Source organism: Lactuca saligna, chromosome 6, assembly GCF_052625555.1.
Source record: "Lactuca saligna cultivar CGN05327 chromosome 6, ASM5262555v1, whole genome shotgun sequence".
NCBI lineage: Eukaryota > Viridiplantae > Streptophyta > Magnoliopsida > Asterales > Asteraceae > Lactuca > Lactuca saligna.
The window spans coordinates 20724440-20745573 of record NC_136422.1 but is presented as its reverse complement, the minus strand read 5'-3'; the positions used below and the strand labels follow the sequence as shown (position 1 = coordinate 20745573).

The 21134-nt window shown below is 38.3% G+C and overlaps 1 protein-coding gene and 1 non-coding gene across 2 annotated transcripts; one reads left to right on the top strand and one right to left on the bottom strand.

The window, feature by feature from the left end:
• Positions 1-14593: 14593 nt before the first annotated feature.
• LOC145002353 (uncharacterized) lies at positions 14594-15013 on the bottom strand. The gene has a single exon (XM_078961641.1). The coding sequence runs from the start codon at positions 15011-15013 to the stop codon at positions 14594-14596; it is 420 nt and encodes a 139-aa protein (XP_078817767.1).
• A 1036-nt stretch (positions 15014-16049) lies between these two features.
• LOC145003585 (small nucleolar RNA R71) lies at positions 16050-16156 on the top strand. Its single transcript, XR_013662040.1, has one exon. It is a non-coding gene; the product is annotated as a small nucleolar RNA R71 (small nucleolar RNA).
• The last annotated feature ends 4978 nt before the right edge of the window (positions 16157-21134 follow it).

Genomic DNA, 21134 nt, shown 5'->3' with positions numbered 1-21134 from the left:
TCAACTGGAAGCCTTGAAACCTGAGAATGTCGTAAATGAAGCCCTGCGAGGAATGGATAAAAATCTTGTCGTCAAGGATGACAAAGATTGTTATCTCATGAACCGAATCTGAATACCGAAATTGATAGGGTACAGAAACATTTTCAAGAACAAGACTCACAAGACAAGATACTCCATTCATCCCGTTTCAGAAAAGATGTACCTGGGCCTCAAGAAATTTTATTGGTGGACAAACATCAAGGCAGAAATCGCTACCTATTTTAACATCGCCATTTTCACGGCCTTAAAAGACCGATTTTTTTATGCTTGTTAATCAGAGTAACTTTTTACATAAAAGTGTTGCGGAATTTGTTCCCAAAATAAAAATATGATAAAGATTTATCAAAGCATTTCCGTAGAAATGTATTTCATTAAAAAGACTCGGGATGTCATGTTCGATACAGATCAAAAGTATAAACAGTACAATATAAGCCTTACTACATTATTTCATATCTACAAGCCTATATCCGTAATCCCTCATCCAAAACATCACATCTATGCTCGAGCGCCACTACCTGTCATACATAAAACTGAGTGGGTCAGGCTTGGGAGCCTGGTGAGCACATAGGGATTTTCAACCCACAATAAATAAGTTTATTAATTTCATCAATCAACAATAACCCAATTACCTGTTCCTATTATCCTTATATTACATCCCTAAACACCTATCATAAGGGACCTAGACTAAGGATCATCATCGGGATGGACACTATTCCCAAGGGGGTTACTCGGCAATAAATGTCCTAAAGGAAACCATGGGGGGATGGAGTACACCGGTGAACACATCGTTCACAAACACCTATAGGTTGCGAGCCTGCTAGCGTTCTAATGGACTGTCTAGAATAGTCCGTGGTCTTCATCTATACTCCGCTAGATGACTAGAATCAACAATAACAACATCGAGGTCTCTTATCATTTTATCACACATCATCTATTACATCTACCCATGTTTTACCCCAACATTTTCATAGATATAAAATACATATATAGTTTAAAACATTTAAAACATTTATAAAAATGTTCATACAGCATAGACAGCAGTATTCAGATAATATGTACACATAGCACGTAATTTATATAAAATACTTCATATCTATATGTAAGATGAAAGTAACTATGCATTCACCTGATAAGGTGATGACTGGATACTCGGACAACACTTAGTTATCTCAAAACAATTTCCTTTGACAAAACCTAATATCATTACCACTAGGGTTTAGTTTAATATTCACTGAGACTAATTAATAGTCTAGCTATTATTATTATTATTATATAAGAGTTAAACAACTCTATATAACTCATAATAATAGCTCAAGTACTTATTTATAAGGTCCTAATAACATTACTATATGGAAACATAAGCTATACTAAAGATAGGGTAGGCATAGCTCACTTACAGCGGGCTTTCTCGAAAACCGGGCTTCGTTGGAGTAGTGTTCCCGAGCCAAAAGGCTCTTTTCTTGGGACTCAGGGAGCCTCAGGGCTTCCTTCGGGTGCTAGGGGGTTTACCTAGGCTTTAGGGGGCTTAAGGGGAGCTAGAGAGAGAGTTTAGAGAGAGAAAGTGGAAGAGGATAGGTGTGAGAATGAATTGAACCCGACACATCTATTTATAGTGTGAAATCCTAATGGACTCGCCGAGTAGGAGGACCTACTCGCCGAATTAGGGCATGTGGTGGCCTTCTGGTGGTACCACGTGTCCAATTCTGGTGGTGACACGCACTCAATATCGTGTATCAGCCTCCCAACTTAGAAAAATCATAACTCTCCCATACGAGCTCCGTTTTTTGACGTTCTTTATATCCATGCATAGTTAAAAACAAGATCTACAACTCTCATTTAGACTTCGTCAGCTAATTCTCAATTGATCTTAAATTTAACAGTAAGAGGAGATTAGACTGCTAAATGACCGCGAACAATTCGTAACTCCTTCATACGGACTCCGTTTTCGTCTGTCTTTTTACCATTGAGTTCCTATTAATGAGATCTTCAACTCTCATTTAGGCCGTGTAAGCCAAAAACTGCTCGAACTAAAATTCGAGTTTCGGGCTGTACACTACTAAGCCGAAACTTTGAAAAATCATAAACTCCTCATACGAAGTCAGATTTGGGCGTTCTTTTTATGGATTTTCTTGGTTTAACATACACTATGACTTTGGTTTAGATTCCTAAAGCTAAAAAGTCTTCTATCATAAATTCACTTTTTACGCTTCCCGGTGCCGTGTCCGTTCCGTCTCGAAACTTCGAAGGGTCATAACGTCTTCGTTATAAATCGGATTTCGGCATTCTTTATATCCCTGGAATACTTGTTTTGACCACTACAAGTTTATGTAAAGATATCGGGCTTATCTCACATTTTAATTTTGACGCTTATTTTTATTCCTTAATAATTATATCTTTTTAATTAAGTAATAAGCACACAAATACACATAATTCACATAGTATTCAAATATTTCATCTTTATTACTTCAAAAGAGTTACAATAGTTGACCTAGACTATTACATCATCTAAAATTCTTAACCCTAAAACCCGGGTGTTACACCTATGTAGGCAAGTGTCTGACTTGTGCCAAGGTCAAGGTAGAATACTAGAAGCCCTCGGGTTTACTACAACAACCGGATATACCCGAGTGGAAGTGAGAGCGGATAACCATGTACTTCATAACCAAGTTGCCCAAGACGACGAGTAGACTTGACACCATTTGGGTGATCGTCGATAGATTAAAAAAATCTGCACACTTCCTACTAATAAAAGATACCAACACGATGGAGAAGCTAACAAGGACATACATTAAAGAAATTGTACGACTACATGTGGTTCCCATATCCATCATCTCCGATAAGGATAGTAGATTCACATCACGGTTTCGGCAGTCACTACAGAAGTCCTTAGGGACCAAACTCAACATGAGTAAAATTTATCACTCTCAAACTGACGAGCAAAGCGAGAGAACCATACAAACACTAGAAGATATATTGAGAGCTTGCGTGATAGAATTTGGTAAATTCTGGGATACCCATTTACCGCTCATCGAGTTCTCATACAATTACATTTTTCACACTAGCATTAAGGTTGCTTAATTCGAAGCCCTCTATGGACGCAAGTGCAGATCACCTCTATGTTGGGCTTAAGTGGGTGACACGCAGCTATCAAGGGGGCAAGTTCTTAATAGAACTCTCACCAGCTCCGAGATCATACGAGAAACTATAGACAAGATTGTTCAGATCCATGAACGATTAAAGGTATCTTGGGATCAGAAAAAGAGCTATGCAGATAAGCGACACAAACCCTTAGAATTCTAAGTTGGTGGTCGCGTTCTATTGAAGGTCTAATATTTGAAGGGAATGTTACATTTTGGAAAATGTGAGAAACTAAATCCAAGGTACATCGGGCTATTCGAGATTCTTGCTAGAATCAGCCCGGTAGCTTACAAACTTCAACCACCCCAAGATCTTAGTAACGTACACCACACCTTCCACGTGTCCAATCTGAAGAAGTGTTTGTTTGACAAGACTCTTGTAATCCCACTCAATGAGATCGAGGTAAACGAGAGTCTACACTTCGTAGAAGAACCTATCGGAATCATGGACAGGGAGATCAAAAGGACGAAACAAAGCCGTATACCCATAGTAAAGGTTCGTTGGAATCCCAAGCGACGGCCTGAATACACCAGTGAACGAGTAGATCAAATGAAATAGAAGTACCCATATCTTTTCCCTAACTCGTGAGTACCCATTCTAGAACTAATTTCACGATGGAATTCCCTCTAACGGGGGGATACTGTGACAACCCGCTATTGGAGGTCAACAAAAGTAAAGTAAGTCAAACGAAAGTCAAATAGTTAGGACATAAATCATAAATTATACCTTCCTTTTAAGGTTCTTGGTTAGGACCGAAAACCTTGAAGACTTCGGAGGCACAAGACAGATAACCTTGGGATTTTGGTTTCACTAAAACCAAAATTGTCACACCCCCGAACCGTCAGAAAAACAACGACGGAAACGTCCGGGGGCGGCGACATCATACGTAGTATCACAATAATCGTATCATAGCAATCAAAGTAAACGCAACCATTACATTACAATGTGAATATTTACATTTGTTTGAAAACATAGTTTTCACATGACATTATATAACAATAGATAAAGACGAGACTCCAAAAATGCTCCATCTTCTCCAAAAGCTGGTTTGGTACCTGTCTATCGTTGTCCTGAGAGTACAAGCAGTTTTGAAAACATATCAGCATAAAGTTGGTGAGTTCATAAGCATGTTTTTGTATTGAAAACCAGTCACTGAATTTGTATAAATGTTTTCTTTACATTATAAGTAGGTATCGTTTGTATCGAAAACCGTTGTTACCAAGTTCTGAAATATGTATGCATGCTTACCAAGAAAATTCAATATTTGCTAACATGTTTGTTGGTTTCTATATGTAAAGTACGTTCTGTTTGAAAACCCTGGCTACCACCAATATGTATAGTAGTTTTATTTCTTAAGATAAAACCAAAGATTTTGTCTCTAGAATACCCTTCAGTAAGTAGATAGGTAGTTTTATTACTTAAAACAAAACTATGTAAGAAACAAATCTCGTAAACAAGGGTTAGTTTATACTTATTGTGAGTCGTATAACCATACTAATTTTACCTGTGACCTCCTTGACATTCTTCAGGCATCGTACGATTACAAAATTTGTCACCCCAGGCATGCACGCCTAATTGTTGCTAACAGTTAAGGTGTGGGATTGTCGGTCCCGAATAGATCTATCCACAAATTTCACGCTCTCACTCCAGGAGACTTTGGTTATACTACCGGTGAGGATTTATTGGTACCCCGAGGGGCAAAAACGAAGATAGTCTCACAATCCTGTATTAACTAGTTTACGTGTTGTTTGCTTGTTCTCGAGTTCGAAATCGTTTGTAACGGTGTAGAGTATAAATAATTATACATAAAAATAATTATTTAGCATGATACTCAAGTTTTGTATTCATAGTAATGGATAAACTAAATTTGACGTAGTTTATATGTTTAACTTTGCATGAAGTTTAAATGTGTAAGACTGGTAAGGAAATCTCAAACTTTACCTATTATAGTTTGAATGGTTTGTTACATTCGTGTAAGGTTTTGAAACTATGCAATTATGAATTGAAAACGTTCCTTATGCTTCACATAATACAAAAAGGATAATTGTATCTAAACGTCTGATAGAAAATCGTTGTAATTGCATCAGTTTTTAAGTTATGAAAACCTTTATGTTTAGCTTGTATTCCCCCCTGAAAACATGAAATACTCAGAAAAATGTAGGGATATGAACTCACAATTTATCGTAGGAGCCGAATGTTCGTTTGGTTATGAGTGTCGAGTGTCAACCGATGTTTTGTACACGTGTGGACCCTATTAATATATATCGCACATATATGTATTAGATTGAGTATTCTATGCCTAACCATGATGGAAAACCACCCTATGGACTTGGAATCACTAGAACTAAGTGTTCTATGTTCCATACTTAGTGATCTTTGTAACTTTAAGGCCAAATATTAACATTAGAGTGGGTGTATAGCCATAAAGGTGAGTGTGCGACCAGACTGTTTATGCGGCTGCACACAGGGGTGTGCGGCCGTACAGAGGGTGTGTGCGGCCGTACATAGAAGTGTGTGGCCGTACACTCCTCATTTGTGCCTGAAATGTTGATTTTTGAGGTGTTCAGGTGCTAAAACCAAGTATAACTAGAAAATGGAGGCCAAACTCTTCACTTTGGAGAGTTTTGATGTGTGTGCGGCCACCTTATGAAGGTGTGTGGCCACACTCCTTCAAAGGATGAAAAACACGAAGAACATGAAGAGTTTTAGGCTTAGATTTAGGTGTTTTACCTATATAACAAGCTAGATGATGGAGTTTTTCACGTTTTGGAGGCCCTTAGAGTGTTTTTGGATGATATTTTTAGAGAGAGAAAGTAGTGTGCAACCAAAGAAGAAAAAGTCAATGAAAGGGGGTCCTCTCCTATATATAGGGTCGGGTCTGTGGCTGGGGGTGTGTGTGCGGCCGCACACACCTACTTTGGTGTGATTGGCTCGATTTTGTGATGCTACACCCTTTCTAACCCTTCTTAAAACTCAAATCTAGGTTATACTAAGCCTAAAGCACTCATATGGACCCACAATTTTTGCTAAAAGAGGATAAATCCGAGTTTAATATTGATTTCAGATCAATTGTACAAGATAAAAGTTTCGGGTTGTCACAAAAATCACATGTGATTTTGGTGGCTTAAAGTGGGTTCTCGATTAGAGGTTTAGACATCACTTGGTGATTTCGGTGGTGCTAGGCCGAAATTGCATAGTGATTTCGGTGGTGCTACAACATGATTGATGGATCTTTTCCCAATGAGATAAATTGTAATAACCCAAATTTTCAAAAGAAAATTTTCAATTTTTAATTAATCAAACACATTTCCATAAACCATAAAATCCCGAAACAATTGTTTTCAAATCCACATCCATTACAACTTTATTTATAAACATCATAGTGTCCCATAAAATGTTGGTGAGAGAGTGCTCGCCACGCCATCAAGCCTTGCCCTTGCCATTGGGCTTAGATGTACTTGAAACAAATTCACAAACTGTAAGAGAATGTTTAGTGAGTTCCCCAGAGCATACTATGCATACAATCCACATATCACATATCATATTAGCCATAAAGCTACAGGTACCACATATGTTATGCATATAACATACAAGGATACCCTGGAAACCCTCCAGGGTCTTACACCAGGTGTCATGGGAACCCCCACATGGTCTTAACCTAATGCCTCGGGAACCCCCTGATGTCTTTGACCTAGAATGTCAAGGAAACCCTCCAAGGTCTTACACGAAAGTGCCTCAGGAACCCCTCGAGGTCTTTGACCTAGGATGCCACGGAAACCGTCCATGTTCTTACACATAAGTACCACAGAAATCCCCCAAGGTCTTGACCTAGGATGCCAATGAAACCCTCCAAGTTCTTACACCTAAGTGCCTTGGGAACCCCCCCGAGGTCTTCCATAAAAATATCATAGACACAACTAGCATATCACATATCACATAATCCACAAGCATACCACATAGCACAAAACCAACCAACATATCACATAATACATAATGAGCCGACCTTGGTGCCTTCGACCCATCGGTATGGTGAGGAGACTCAAATCTACTTGAAGAATCCACAGGCTACTCTCCTAACAGTTTGTAGACACCCATACTGAACAATAATAATATTATTTAATGTTAGAATTTCACATAATCAATGGTAAACCCAACTTCAAGTCCCTCTATAAGCCCAAATGTTCTTCCTTTGATAATGGGCCCAAAGTCTAAGTCCATAAGTCATTAATGTGCTTCATGTCCAAATAAGGCACAACCATATCATCAATGGCCCAAAATAGATAAACTGCTCCACCATCCAAAAAATACAACTAGGCCCAATGACTAATTGAGGCCCAATAGTTCAAAGGCCCAAAATGGATCCCAGTCTATCTGTCGTGCATACGCTCAGCGTATCACCCTGGTACACGCAACGTACTGAGTCTCCAGGCCTTACGCGCTGCGTATGCCATGTTACGCCCAACATACTAACAGATTAAGCACTTTCTACAGTAAGTACTTAATACTCGATTCTCTATCATCGAAAAGTCAGATCTAAGCTTATTAAGATGACCTAGGGCATAAATTTTGCAACTTTATGCCTTTGCATGTCTCATAAGTTCCCAACACTCCCATTAAGACCTTTTAAGGGTCTTAACCCATGAATGAGGTCAAAACACCCACCAATACGTCATTTTTCTGATATAGATGGACCAAGGGACCTCAAATCAAACATTTCCATCCTCTGGAGTTGACCAACTCACAAGAGGAGATCCAAAACCAACAAAGGGAAAAAAACTAGAAAACCCTAGCTAGATCTTATGATTAAGGTGGAAAGGTCCAAGATTTATACCTCCATAAGCTCCTTAAGGTGAGGTAGATGTAGATTCTTGAAGCCCAATGCCACTCCAAGTTTTCTTAACAACTTCTCCTTCTTGAATGAGACTAAAAATGGCCACCAACACCCTTTCTAAGCTCAAAATGGTCTCAAAAGATCTCTCTGGAGTAGAAGAACGAACTAAGGCTATGGAGGCTCTCTAGGGTTAAGTCCAAGGGGATTAAGGATGTTTAAATAGGTCTCAAATCTGAAATTTAGGCTTTAGACATCCGGCACGCACGCCCAACGTACGTGCTTGTCACACCCCAAAACCGGAATGACAGAAACGTTTTGGGGTGGATGACGTCATGTCAAGTATCACAACATATGCAATATTGTAATCAAAGCACAACAACCATTGCATTAATAGTAATAGTTTTACATAGTTTACATTTCATAGGAACAACAAAGTAATACAATAATTAATATATATGCAACTCAGTACTAGGCTGTCTCCGTAATTTCTCCAGGGATGTACCTATCTATCGATGATATGAGAATACAAGTTATTTTGAAAGCGAGTATCAACATTTTTATAATGCTGGTGAGTTCATAAGTATTTAGTGTCATTTGTATAAATACACATTTTTATTCCAAATAACTTTATGAAAGATAGTAGTTTAGAATCTACGGTGTATTAGTGTCCTTTCTAGAAAATCCTATATTTTCTAAATAAAAGAAGTCTTCTACCAAGACCTGAAAGGTTCATGTTTTAAAGTGAAATTTTCCCCAAAATACTATCCTTACTAAATACAATATTGACTTTAAAGGAAAAATAGGAAAAACACAAGTAAAAATACTAGGGGAAAATAACATATACTTCAGCAGTAATACTGCTGACTAAAAGCAAATGAAAACAAAGACTCCAGGAGAGTATTGAATAACTGATACGCCTAGCTCAGTCTAATAAAAGGAAGCACAAAAATCCAGACAGTATCGAGGGAACGATACAGCTTTCAAAATTTAAAGCAAAAGGGTAAATGTGAACCCGAATGTCACCATGCTGATCGATGATAGAGTATCCGATGACCCTCCAGGTCACACGTAGAGGTAGTGGAATTAGAGGTAGTGGCATTATGTCACCCATGGGCCTTACCGGCACAGACTGTAGCTAGTAGTCTGGGTGTGGGATTGTCCGTCCCGTATAGATCTATACACATGATGTTCGCTCTCCTTCCCGGAAACTCTGGTTACACGGCGTTGGCACAATGAAGCGTCGTAGAGGGAAATAGTGTGTCACATTCTAAAGAGATAGAGATAGAGATAAAGATAGAGATAGAGATAGAAATAGAGATAGAGATAAAGATAGAGATAAAGATAGAGATAGAGATAGAGATAGAGATAGAGATAGAGTCTCCTAACTATTCCTATAATAGTTACTAGTGTATCTGGTCTATGAATTGGTCGATGGAAACCTTTATGTCTATACATGTATACATGATATATAACTAATGTTTAAACGACCTTCGGACGGATGCTCGATACCCACCAGACCACATCCCAACGAGGATAAGGAAATAGGGCAAACTAACCTTCTTAAGTCTTTTAAACATTATTTATATAATTATACAAATATAGGCATGCATTTAACAAAATAAATACATAGAAGAAACTTTAGTAAAACCTTTATACTTAAGAAATCTACGACTTGATGTCATTTTGTAAAACAAGCTTTGAAAAGGATTTTTATAAAACAGTTTTAATGAAGAAAACTTTTAGTCATTACACTGAATGTCTCTTTAGCAAACACACTTTGGAAAACTTTGGATAACCTTTAATGATCTAAAAAGAGATATTCATACTTTAACAAGATTTGAAAAATCTTAATTTGATTGAAATAGTTAACATGCAAAAGTCTAGTTTGCTATACAGTTATTAATCACATGTGATTTATCTAATAACTGTACAGTTCAACTTGTATCCCCCCCCCCCCTAAAAGTAGTTAAAATCATTTAAAAGGTTAATTCATGGGTATGAACTCACCTTTTGCTAGTGGATCCGATGGAAGTGTCAGTCGAGTGCTCGGTGTCAAGTGAAGACTTGAACACACTTAATGACCTAGTAACATATGATGACACATGTTTACATACAATTAGTGATTATAATACTATTTAAACACGTATAAAAATCCTAATGAGCGGAAAACAATTTGGTCAAGGGCTAGGAGGCTAGCGGGTTGCAATAAAGGAGTGTATGGCCTAGTTAGGGAGTTTACTCTTCAAGAGTAAACTCTATATGGAGTTTTGGCTCTAAGACCATATCCCCATGAGTTTACGTCCGTAAACTCATGGGTGGTGTGTTTTGGATGCTAAAAGGTCTTGTATCACTTGTAGAGTTAGGCTAGGTTAACTTTTAGGGGTTAAAAAGGTTTTAAGGCTCCAAATGAACCACTTAAGGGAGTTCACGACTGTAAACTTATAGTTTACAACCGTAAACTCTCACTTGGTCATTCCCTTCATGAATTAAGGTCTCAAATGAAAGGATATAAAGTTCTATGCATTTTTCCAAGTCAAATGGGGGAAGTTAGGGCATTATTTGGCTTCATTGTGGGAGTTTACGGCCCATGGACCAATCCTTGGGGGGTTTACGGCCGTAAACTCCTAGATCCTTGGTTTCTTTGATTTTTAAAGCCGCTACTTCATTTGTGGTTGATTATAGACATTTACCCAAGCCTTAGGAGGTGTTTAAGGGAAAATTTAACACCCTAATTGGTGTTCACGACCCAAGAAGAGGGGTTTACAGTCCAAGAGTGTTCTTGGGCCGTAAACTCTTGTTTACTCTCCATATGATAAGGTTTTGGTGTTATAACCTCATATGTGTAAGTCCACAAGTCATATCTAAGCCCTAGGAGTGATTTAGGAGGGTTTTGGGGCTTCAAAACCCCATTTATGAGTGTTTGCGGTCCAAGAGGGTTCTTGGTCCATAAACACATGTTTATGAGGGTTTTGGGTGATTTAAACACGAAATTGCATGTTAAATGAGCAAAACAAGTTAGGGTAGATTACTTACTAGTTTGGGGCTTGAAGGAGGCGTTTTTGGATCAAAATCGGCTTTGTAGAGAGAGAGAGAGAGAGAGTAGAGAGAGAGAGTGAAAAAGGTGTAAATGAGGTTCATTCACCCTTATATAGGGTTTTGAGTTTGTGGCTGGGTGGAAATCTACCCGATACTGACGTTGAACGGGCTTTTGGTCATACCCGATTGAATGGTTGTAACTCGACGGGGTCGTGAATTAAAAACTTTTAAAAAGTATATCAAGGGCTTTTCATGTGTTTCTACTGCATTTTGAACACTCATGAAGTTATAGTAAAAGTCCCAATTTAATTAACCTAATCCCAAAAGGTTAACAGAACAATTTACTAAAACAAGTTTTATTTAGCAGAATAAGGGTTTACCGTGACGGAATAAATTTCGGCTTGTCACATCATCCCCCCGTTATAGGGAATTTTGTCCCGAAATTAGGGTTTAGGCATAGAGGTAGGCATGAACAATCGGGTAAAGAGATGAGGGTACTGCCTATTCGGTTGGTCTTTGTGCTCCCAAGTGAACTCTGGCCTTTGCTTGGCGTTCTAACAAATCTTCACTTATGGAATGTGGAATCCATTTCGTTCACTTGATCGCTTGGCTCGCGATTCTTACAGGTTTCTATACGAAGGTAGGGTTCCCAATGATTTCTATCTAGATGAGTGGGATTCAGAGAGTGATGTCGGGAAAACACTTTTCAAGTCTAAGAAGTGATCGATTTAGGGTGAAACTTATGGAATTTCCGGAAGTGGTCGTGGTCTGACGAGGGTTTGACCAATTTGTAAATAATATCGGATGGTACTAAGCTCTCGGAAAGGTAGAGCTTTTCGGTACTTAGAACATAGCGTACTTCTATGGCGATATCATCACTGGCGTGATCGTCATTCCGAAGTTCCTACTGGGGGTGTCGTCCTTCAGGTTGGTTCTTAGAAGGTTCAGGTTATCCTCAGATTCGTGTTTCCTGCTGATTGGCCCTCGGAGGTTTTTCAGGATCATCGAATATATTGGATGGCTACGGGTATCTGTTTGCTGCAGGGCTTCTATCTCAACCTAGTGCAAAATGAACCTGCACTTCTGGTTCTTGAGAAGTTCCTAACAGAACTATCATGGTCGGGGAGATAGGGTTTTACCAGATGGCTGTTTAAAATGCTTCTAAACTTTACATCATCGTCTAGTTGACGCTCCCACCATATGATTCCTAATAGGAAGAACCATGCTCTTCCTTGCCTTGTTGCTTCATGATTAGCAATCTCTGCTCAGGGATAATATAGTTCTTAGAGATTTTCTGCAGTGTTGGATTATCTCGGGAGGTGGTTCTGCTATTTCCGTGTGAGATAGTATTCTTGGAACACCTGGTAGTCCAATGAATCTTTAAAACATGCCCTATCCACTAAGGTGTCGGTTTATTCCAGCTGCAGAAGGTGCGCGCTCTTGTATAACCCATCGACTAACACTTAGACTGACGTCGAGTCTAAAATCTCTTCAGGATTTGGGTTACGAGGTTTAATGCAACCTACTTTCGGACTTTATTCAAGTATTCTTGGCTGCAGAGGTTATCTTGTGGTTCTTGACATTCTAGTATCCACTACGGAGAATGCAGTCTATCACCTACAAGGCGACAGTGACTTCTTCCACGTGGGGAGGTGGAGTATCGTAGGCACTACTCGTCAGTAACAGGGTGGACGAACTGCCTGAGTAGTGCGAGCATCCTGTTTAACTACTCTTCCGAGGGTTCAGTGTTTTCTCGATCTAGGTCAAATCTAGAGAGTATAGGGTTTCGTCACTCGGAACTTCTAATTTCTTCATTCACTCTTCTCAGCATTTTGCTTATTGCAGCTTCCACGTTTCTGGGATATCTGCGGAGATGCTTAATTCGTGGGGTTAAGCGTGAATGGGTGGTCATAGTCAATGTCTTTGACTCGTACGACTCAGACTTCTTTATCAATTGAGGGTGTTAACTACTATATTGGTCTAACCGGGATGACAACAAATTTCGGATTTGTGTTCATTTTATTAGTTCAACCCGCAATGGTTCACTTGACTCTAGTTCCCATTCTATGGAATAGGATGAAGGGCGTTACTATGAGGTTCTTGGTAGAGCTCATACTTGGCTTAACCACTAATCCTTGGTGTATGCAAGCCATATATAGTTGAGGTCGACAGGATGTTCAGTTGTACGACTCCACCCCAGACCCACAACCAAACGAGGAACATGGAGTAGGGAGGAAGCACACATCTTAAATCTTTTTGATCTAAATTATATACCACTCTTATGCACGTACCCAATTAATAATAGTCAATCACATGAGTTCTTTCCTCTTGATTCACAAACCTGATTGTGAGGTGCTAAGGTTCTATCTAGGGGATCTACGGAGTAGGTTTAGGGTGGTTATCATCTTCTGGAATGCCTGTAGTGTCTTTCACTCCGGGTTCTATCTGTCTAAGAAGGGGTTGGCTAACAGTGCGCGGTAACCTACTCAGGGGTATTTCGGATGGTTTTAGATAAGAGAGACGACTGACAGATTGCATTAGGTTTTATTATTAGGTTCGGAAGAACCCTTATTTGCCGAAATGGCTACAGTGAAAGTTCTTTTTACACAACACTTATGAATTTACACATGGTTGTACAAAGTCGAACCATGATTGACAGAGGCTTCAAAGTTGGCATACATCGACATGACATAAAATGAGGGTTGATAGGGCCATGTGCCGAACGGACACACAATTTCTTGGCGTCTCGGGTTTTGTCCTGTATCACTGTTGTGGATACTTGGACCGATAGAGTCGGTGCGGAATTATAGAGGGTCCTGAGTGTTTCGGAATAGTGTACCTTTCATGAATGGATTCTCACGAGGCATTTCTATAATCGCCTAGCATACACTAGTCATGTATAATTAAGGTGGGGAGGAACTACACGCAGTGGTTCACTTGACTTCTTTATCAATCGAGGGTGTTAACTACTATATTGCTTCTTCTTTCATCACATTATTAAGGTAAGCCAATTGTGCGTGTTGGAAGTTAAAATTTTCAACAATTTCAGCCTCTTCTATTGGACTTTCCAAAGGATCAGGAGAAGTGTGCATGTCAAAGTCAGAAAGGGAACTTGTAAGTAACAAGACAAGATCTTAATGATTTTCAAGTTTCTCGATTGGACCCGTCGAGTCAGTCGATGCTACTCGACGAGCCGATGAGGTTTCCACAATTATTGTTGTTTCTTTTGAATCAGCTTCCTCTAGCAACCTTTCTATCTCCTTTAAGTATTCTGTATTCTCCAGCATCGAAATTTCCTTTAGAAGGTAATAAAAATTTGTTCGGATGTTCGTCTTGTAAAAGCGCAAGCTTTCTTTCTAACACTTCATCATCCAAATCTACTAAGGAAACTTCTTCGTTTTTCACCCCTTCATTCTTTTTCTCTTGTTCTGCTTTAAACACCACTAAATCGTTTCCTACCCTTAGTGTTAGTGTAGACTCGCACACATCGACTATTGCATAAGCGTTATTCAAAAATGGCATCCCAAGAATGATTGGAACTTTAGCGTCTTATTCCTTGTCAATCACTACAAAGTCCACGGGAAACACAAATTTATCGACTTTGATGAGAATATCTTCGCACACTCCTTTTGGATGTATTATTGTCTTATTGGATAGATGGATCTTCTTACGAATCGACTTTGGCTCCGACAAATTTAGCTTATTGAGGAAAGAATATGGCATTAGATTCATACTTGCACCTGAATCGGTCAATGCATGAGTAGAAATCATGTTCCCAAATTGACAAGGTATGGAGATGCTTCCCGGATTACCCCTCTTTTCTGGCAGTTTATTCAGCAATACTTCATCAACTTCTTCCATATTTTGTCTAGTAGTGAAGAGGTTTTTAAGCAAAGTTGCATATTTAGGCATTTGAAGTATCGTTTCAACAAATGGATTGTTCACTTGGAGGGTCTTCACTTGCTCCATAAATCTTCTATACTGTTGAATCTGCTCATCTGGTATGGCTCGGATTGGAAATGGAAAAGGTGGCCTTTAAGGTTTCAAAAGAGAACAAGTTTTCTCATCAGACCTCAGACTCGTCGAGTCCATGATGCCGACTCGGCGAGTCGAGTCGGGTTTGATCGAGTTCCATTTAGTTGTTTCTTCTATTTGCTCCTTATTGGGTTTCTTCTGAATATCAGTCAGAGGAGTGAAAATTTTGTAAGAATTAGTGGTTATAACATTTAGATGCACAATTTTTGGATTTTTTTCGGTATTGCTGGGAAGTTCACCGAGTGCTCTTTGATTGATTTGTTACGCAAGCTGACCTATCTATTTTTCAATGTTATGAATGGAGGCTTGTTTATTCCTAAGCAAATTTTGTTGATCTTTCATCATAGCTTGATGATCTTTAAGCATCCCTCGTTGCTCCTTTAATTCAATGTTGATATCATTGTGCCTCTTCTCGGATGCAACTACAAACCTTGTGAAATCTCTTTCAAATCAGCTCTCTTTTCCATAACCGACTCCTCCTTTTGATAGAAACCCCATACTTTTTTGCTTGTATTTCTCCTCCTTTTCCTTTTTGTACTCATCATACGGGATCCACTCCTTCTTCGGTTTCCGCCAATTATCATCAAATCTATTGCCACTAGAATAAAATACTTGGCCTTTCTTGTTTCCATTCTCATCCAAATCACAATCTTTAGTAAGATGAGGTATGTTACAATTCTCACATCCAACCCGAATAGCATGGATTGTTTGATCCATCTTAGTCATCCTCCAATCTAAACTATCTACTTTAGCCATCATTATCATCATGCTATCATTAACAGTGTTCACCACCCTCGACTTAATTCATTTCGTGGGTTATGAGATTCTCTATAGTGTTTATATAATTCCTCTATTAATTCCTTGATCACCGGGGGTAGCTTCTTTGTGAGCAGTCCTTGCGATTCAAGAAGCTGCCTTGTAGTTACATTTACCCCATGATAAAAAAATAGATACTTCTTGTTGGCTATTAAGATCGTGATGTGGGAAATTCCTTATTAAGCCCTTGTATCTCTCCCATGCCTCGTATAAGGATTCTCTAGCTTGTTGTTCAAAGTTGGCAATGGCTTTCTTTAATTTGGCAATCTTTGAAGGAGGACAAAATTGATCAATGAACTCTTCCTTCATTTTAGCCCATGTAGTGATAGATCCTGGAGGTAATGATTTGAGCCAATCCTTTGCAGCACCTTTGAATGTAACTAGAAGCATACAAAGCAGTTGCGTCTCGCGAGGCACATTTGGAACGTTAAAATAATCAGCTACATCATTCACCTCATCCAAGTGTTTATAAGCATCTTCGTGATCTTTTCCGTAGAAGGGAATCTCTTTAGTTGAGCAAGTATGTGATCTTTAAGCTCAAAGGTGGCAGTTGCGGGAATTGAAGGTTGCACAAGTCCCAGGCTGGTATCGTCACGCATTCTCTTCTTCCATTCCCCCATGGGAACTTCATCGATGTTAGCCATGGGATTAGCTAGTTCTTCTTCAAAGTCGCTTTCTTCCTCGGTTTCAGATTCGGAGTCGTATTCGAATTCGACCCCTTTTGGATTATCTTCAATATTCTCTAACTTGCTTTTCTTGCTCTTTTGACTGCTGATCTCTGCTGCCTTCTTGTTCTTTTTCTTCCCAAAAACCATTTTCAAGTCCTTGAAGGGTGAATTCGTCGGTGTATTAGAACGTTCAACCTCCTTGCCTTTGTTTTTCCTTATATGGATTCTGGGTCTTCAAACGAAGGAACTAGGGGTGTGTTGGATCCTCTGGTCATGTAATACCTGCAAACAAAACAAGAAAAACACATAAAAGGAATAAAACAAAAAACTAAAAATGAAATAGCTATTCAACGATGGACTCGTCGAGTCTGGTCGTAAGGACTCGGCGAGTTCGATGCAAAAACAGCAGAAATTTTAAACAAACTTCCTAAAAGCTAAAAAAAATGAAATTTAAATTCTAATCCTAAATCTACTAAAAGATGTAACTTTGTGCAAGATAAATCTCACACAAAGGATAGATAACAATATTAATCAACTAAAATTTAGAACCGTTCCCCAGCAACGGCGCCAAAAACTTGATGTGTGTGAACTCAACTAGTTTTATTCCTACTTCTAAATTATAAATTAATCACACGAAAGGCAATGGACCTGTCAATTGGTGGTATAGATCCAGTAAGCAGGGTATCGAACTCAGGGATGACAATTAAACTAATTACTAAAATTATCTAAAAACAAAATAGAAAATAATAAAAGTGGGGTTTTCTCTAGTTTTACAAGATTAGAAACTTACTAACAGTTAAACTAAATAACTAACTAAATAACTAAGCAAGCAAAGACCAAATAAATTCAATATCTAAAGGGACTTCTATTCAGGTTCGACTTAATTGATCTTATGGTTGATTTAATGGTAATACTGCAATAGATTAAACTTTTATTGGCTACCGATTTAGGTGATTAGTTTCACATTCACTATGCTAATCCTTAGAAAAATAAACTAATTCAAGTAGTGGCCAGTTGTCTAAATTAATTAATTCTCTAGGTTATTTATTCGGGTTAAGTAAGACTTATAATGGTTAATCAAATTGGTCAATTCAATTAGCCTCTTGTTGTTGGTTTATCAAGCAAGCTCATACATTAACTTAGCCATTCTCTAATTAGTCCTAGTTTCATATTCACTAATCCTAGGCACATAAAAAAGTGTTCACACAAATCACATGAGGTAAACAATTAAGAGATGTTCATGCAGCCTAATTGTCTTCCTATTAACAAAAAATAGTTATGGTTAATGCATAAGGATCTTTAACAAGCTTAATTCAACAAAATCACCAATTAAAAGTTAATCCTACCATTAATCAAACCATAGTCTCAAAATTGTCTTACCCAAACAGAAGCTAGCAAGTTTAGCTCATAATTAAGACAATAGAAAACTCAAAAACGAAATTTAATAACATAAACATGGTTTAAGTACTAGATCTAGTTAAGAGAAATCAAAGTATGCCTTAGTTATCCTTCAAAACTTGAATTGGGTTGAATCTTTACTCTTCCAGATGTCTCTTTTCGCACTAAATCGCAGCTCCTCCTCCTAGGGTTCTCCAAAAGTCTCGTCTATCGATACGGAGGGTTTCTTTTATAGATTCGACTCGACTCGTCGAGTCCAAGACCGAATCATCGAGTCCCTCATTAAATTCCCATGTACGGCAAGTCAAAGACTCTCGTGCTTCGCGAATCTTCTTGGGAACTCGTCGAGTAGACATCCCTACTCGCCGAGTCCTTTGTGTTTTTGGCATTTTTCTTCCTTTGTTCATTCCAAAGCTTCCCAATAGCCACTCCTGCTTCCTTTTGCTTCCGAGCACTTCTTTTGGACTGAAAATATAATTCAAACATAATTAAGTACCTTTTGTCGATAATATGCAATTAATTAGCTGATAGATGATATAAATCTATACTAAATATATGGCTAGCATGCAAATATCAATCACCCTCAGACCCTATTCTCGAAACCCTGATCATTTTGTGAGGCCATTTTAGTGATTTGAAGCTTGGAGAAAGGGAAGGAAAGGCTTGGAGGTCCAAGAAGAAGGCAGTAGACCCAGAGTTTTGGTTACATTTCTAGTTTGTTTGAGGTAAAAAGCTTCAACCTTGGCGTTTCATCACTTGGATCATCTTTAGGGCTTACATATTGTCACTTTTTGCATCATTTCTAAGTCACTCTCAGGATTTTAGTGCATAATAGAGTAATGAGTTAAAATCTGGGAACTTTTGAGGTCATGAAGCTTAAAGTTGCAACCTTTATTGAGTTATGCCCCTATCCCATGCATTAGAACTTATTTATGGCTTAGTTTTGGTGTTCTAGCTTCATAAGACCCATGCATGCACGTAAAGTTTGTAACTTTAATTGTTATATCGACCCTAGGAGCCCATATCTATGCTTTGGATACAATAAGCCCGAATGAAATCGACTGTATGGACTTGGACTTTGGGGGACTCGACGAGTCGTTCTTAGGACTCGGCGAATCAGGTCATGGTTCCCCAATCTTTTCCGTTTCTGAGCAAACTGGTTAAGTCTAGAAGAGGACTCAACAAAATGGACGTTAATATGGACTTGAAGACCAAATAACTCGACGAGTTCAAGGATGAACTCAACAAGTTCAAGGCAAATGTCTCGACTGATATGAAGAAGAACTCAACGAGTTCAAGGAAGAACTCGATGAGTCAAGGATTGAACGTACCGACTGATATGAAGCAAGATTCAACGAGTTCAAGGATGAACTCACCAAGTAATGAGAAAAGGTCCCGATTCTGTATGAAGGAGAACTCAACGAGTTCTTGAAAGACTCGACGAGTAAGATCGAAGTTCCAGTATCGTGGATCATGGAACTCGACGAGTTGGTGGACCAACTCGGCGAGTTGAGTCAACCAGATGTTGACTCTGACCAAAAGTTGACTTTGACCAAGGTGTTGACCTTGACTTTGACTTGTACCTGAGTTGACCCTTGAAAGGATTACATGTATGAAATGGTAATTAAGGAAGATTGTTATGTGTAGGAGTTTGAGGGGAGTTAATCCCAATGTCGATGATACTTCAGTTACTGCACAACATTGAGGTAAGTTACCTTCCATTAGAAGTAAGTCTAAGGCTACAATGCCGGTCCACTAGTAGGAGTACTTGTGGATGATTGTCTTCATGATAATATTCTGGTTTGCCAATATCTATTATGTTTTATGTGCTAGTATAATTTGATGCTATGTGATAGTGGTAATAGGGGGAATAGTCCTTATATCCGGTCATAGGGCCAATGGGTAGGTCAGGCACCCCGGTATGTCTGACAGTATGATTATGTTATGCATTTATGTGGTAGTAGTAGGGGTGAAATAGTCCCCATAACCGGTTGAGATAAATTGGAGGGGTAGGTTGGACACCCCGATATGTTTGACAGGGGTAGGTAATGCACCCCAGTATGCCTACCAGGGGTTGGTTGAGCACCCCAGTATGTGCAGCAGGGTAGGTCGGGCGGCCAGATATGCCCGACAGTATGTTTCTTATGTGTTATGTGGTATGATTGGGGAACTCACTAAGCTTTGTTATTACAGTTTTCAATTTTATTTTCAGGTACCTCTTTATTAAAGGGGAAGGAGCCGGCACGGTAGTAGCGCATTACACACACTGAGGATTTCCGCATTATGAGATTCTTGGGATTGTACTCTGAAATTGTTACTATTTTTATGATATGGTTTTGAGACATGTGATTATGGATTTATGAAATGATAGTGACTCGATGATTGTTTCTTAAAAATGTTTTTCTAAATCGTTATATCAAAATGAAATTTTTGATCTTGAAAATTATAAATATGAAACACTAAATCCAACATTTCAAAGTAACATTGTTTGAAAGTTTGTTCGAAAAATTTATAGTGCACAATAATGTTGGTTTAATGTCACTATTGGAATTTAATTTCCGTCTTGGACCGGCAATTATGCCTTGATTTGCTCATGACATAAGAATATACTGAAAGTACCTAAGAAGAGTACTTAATTTTATATGTCCCCAATTCTTGGTTGTTTTAACTAAAGTAGAAATGTATGGAATTATATTTTATAGATTTTGTGAATTTGAAACCACATGTTATTGTACATTGAGATTGAACTTTAATTTCGACCAATCCAATGAACTAAATCATATTGAATTTCATTCTTGGCCAAAATCCTACGACAAAATTTGAAGTCCACTGACTAAGTCATGGACGAGTTACTCGTATGAACTAGTCAGGTCAACAATACTATAGACCGAAAATAGGTTAATAAATGATCGACTTTTTGTACCATAATATATATATATATATATATATATATATATATATATATATATATATATATATATATATATATATATATATATGGTGAGGTTCAATAGAGAACTATAATTAACCAAGGAACTAAGGAATCAATTTTTTTTTTCAACTTTTAGAAATTATTTTTTTATCAAAAAAGAAAACTAAAAATACAGAAATTCATAACTTTTTATTCTTTTTCCAATGATATCAAATTCGATTTTTTTTACATCAAATTCACA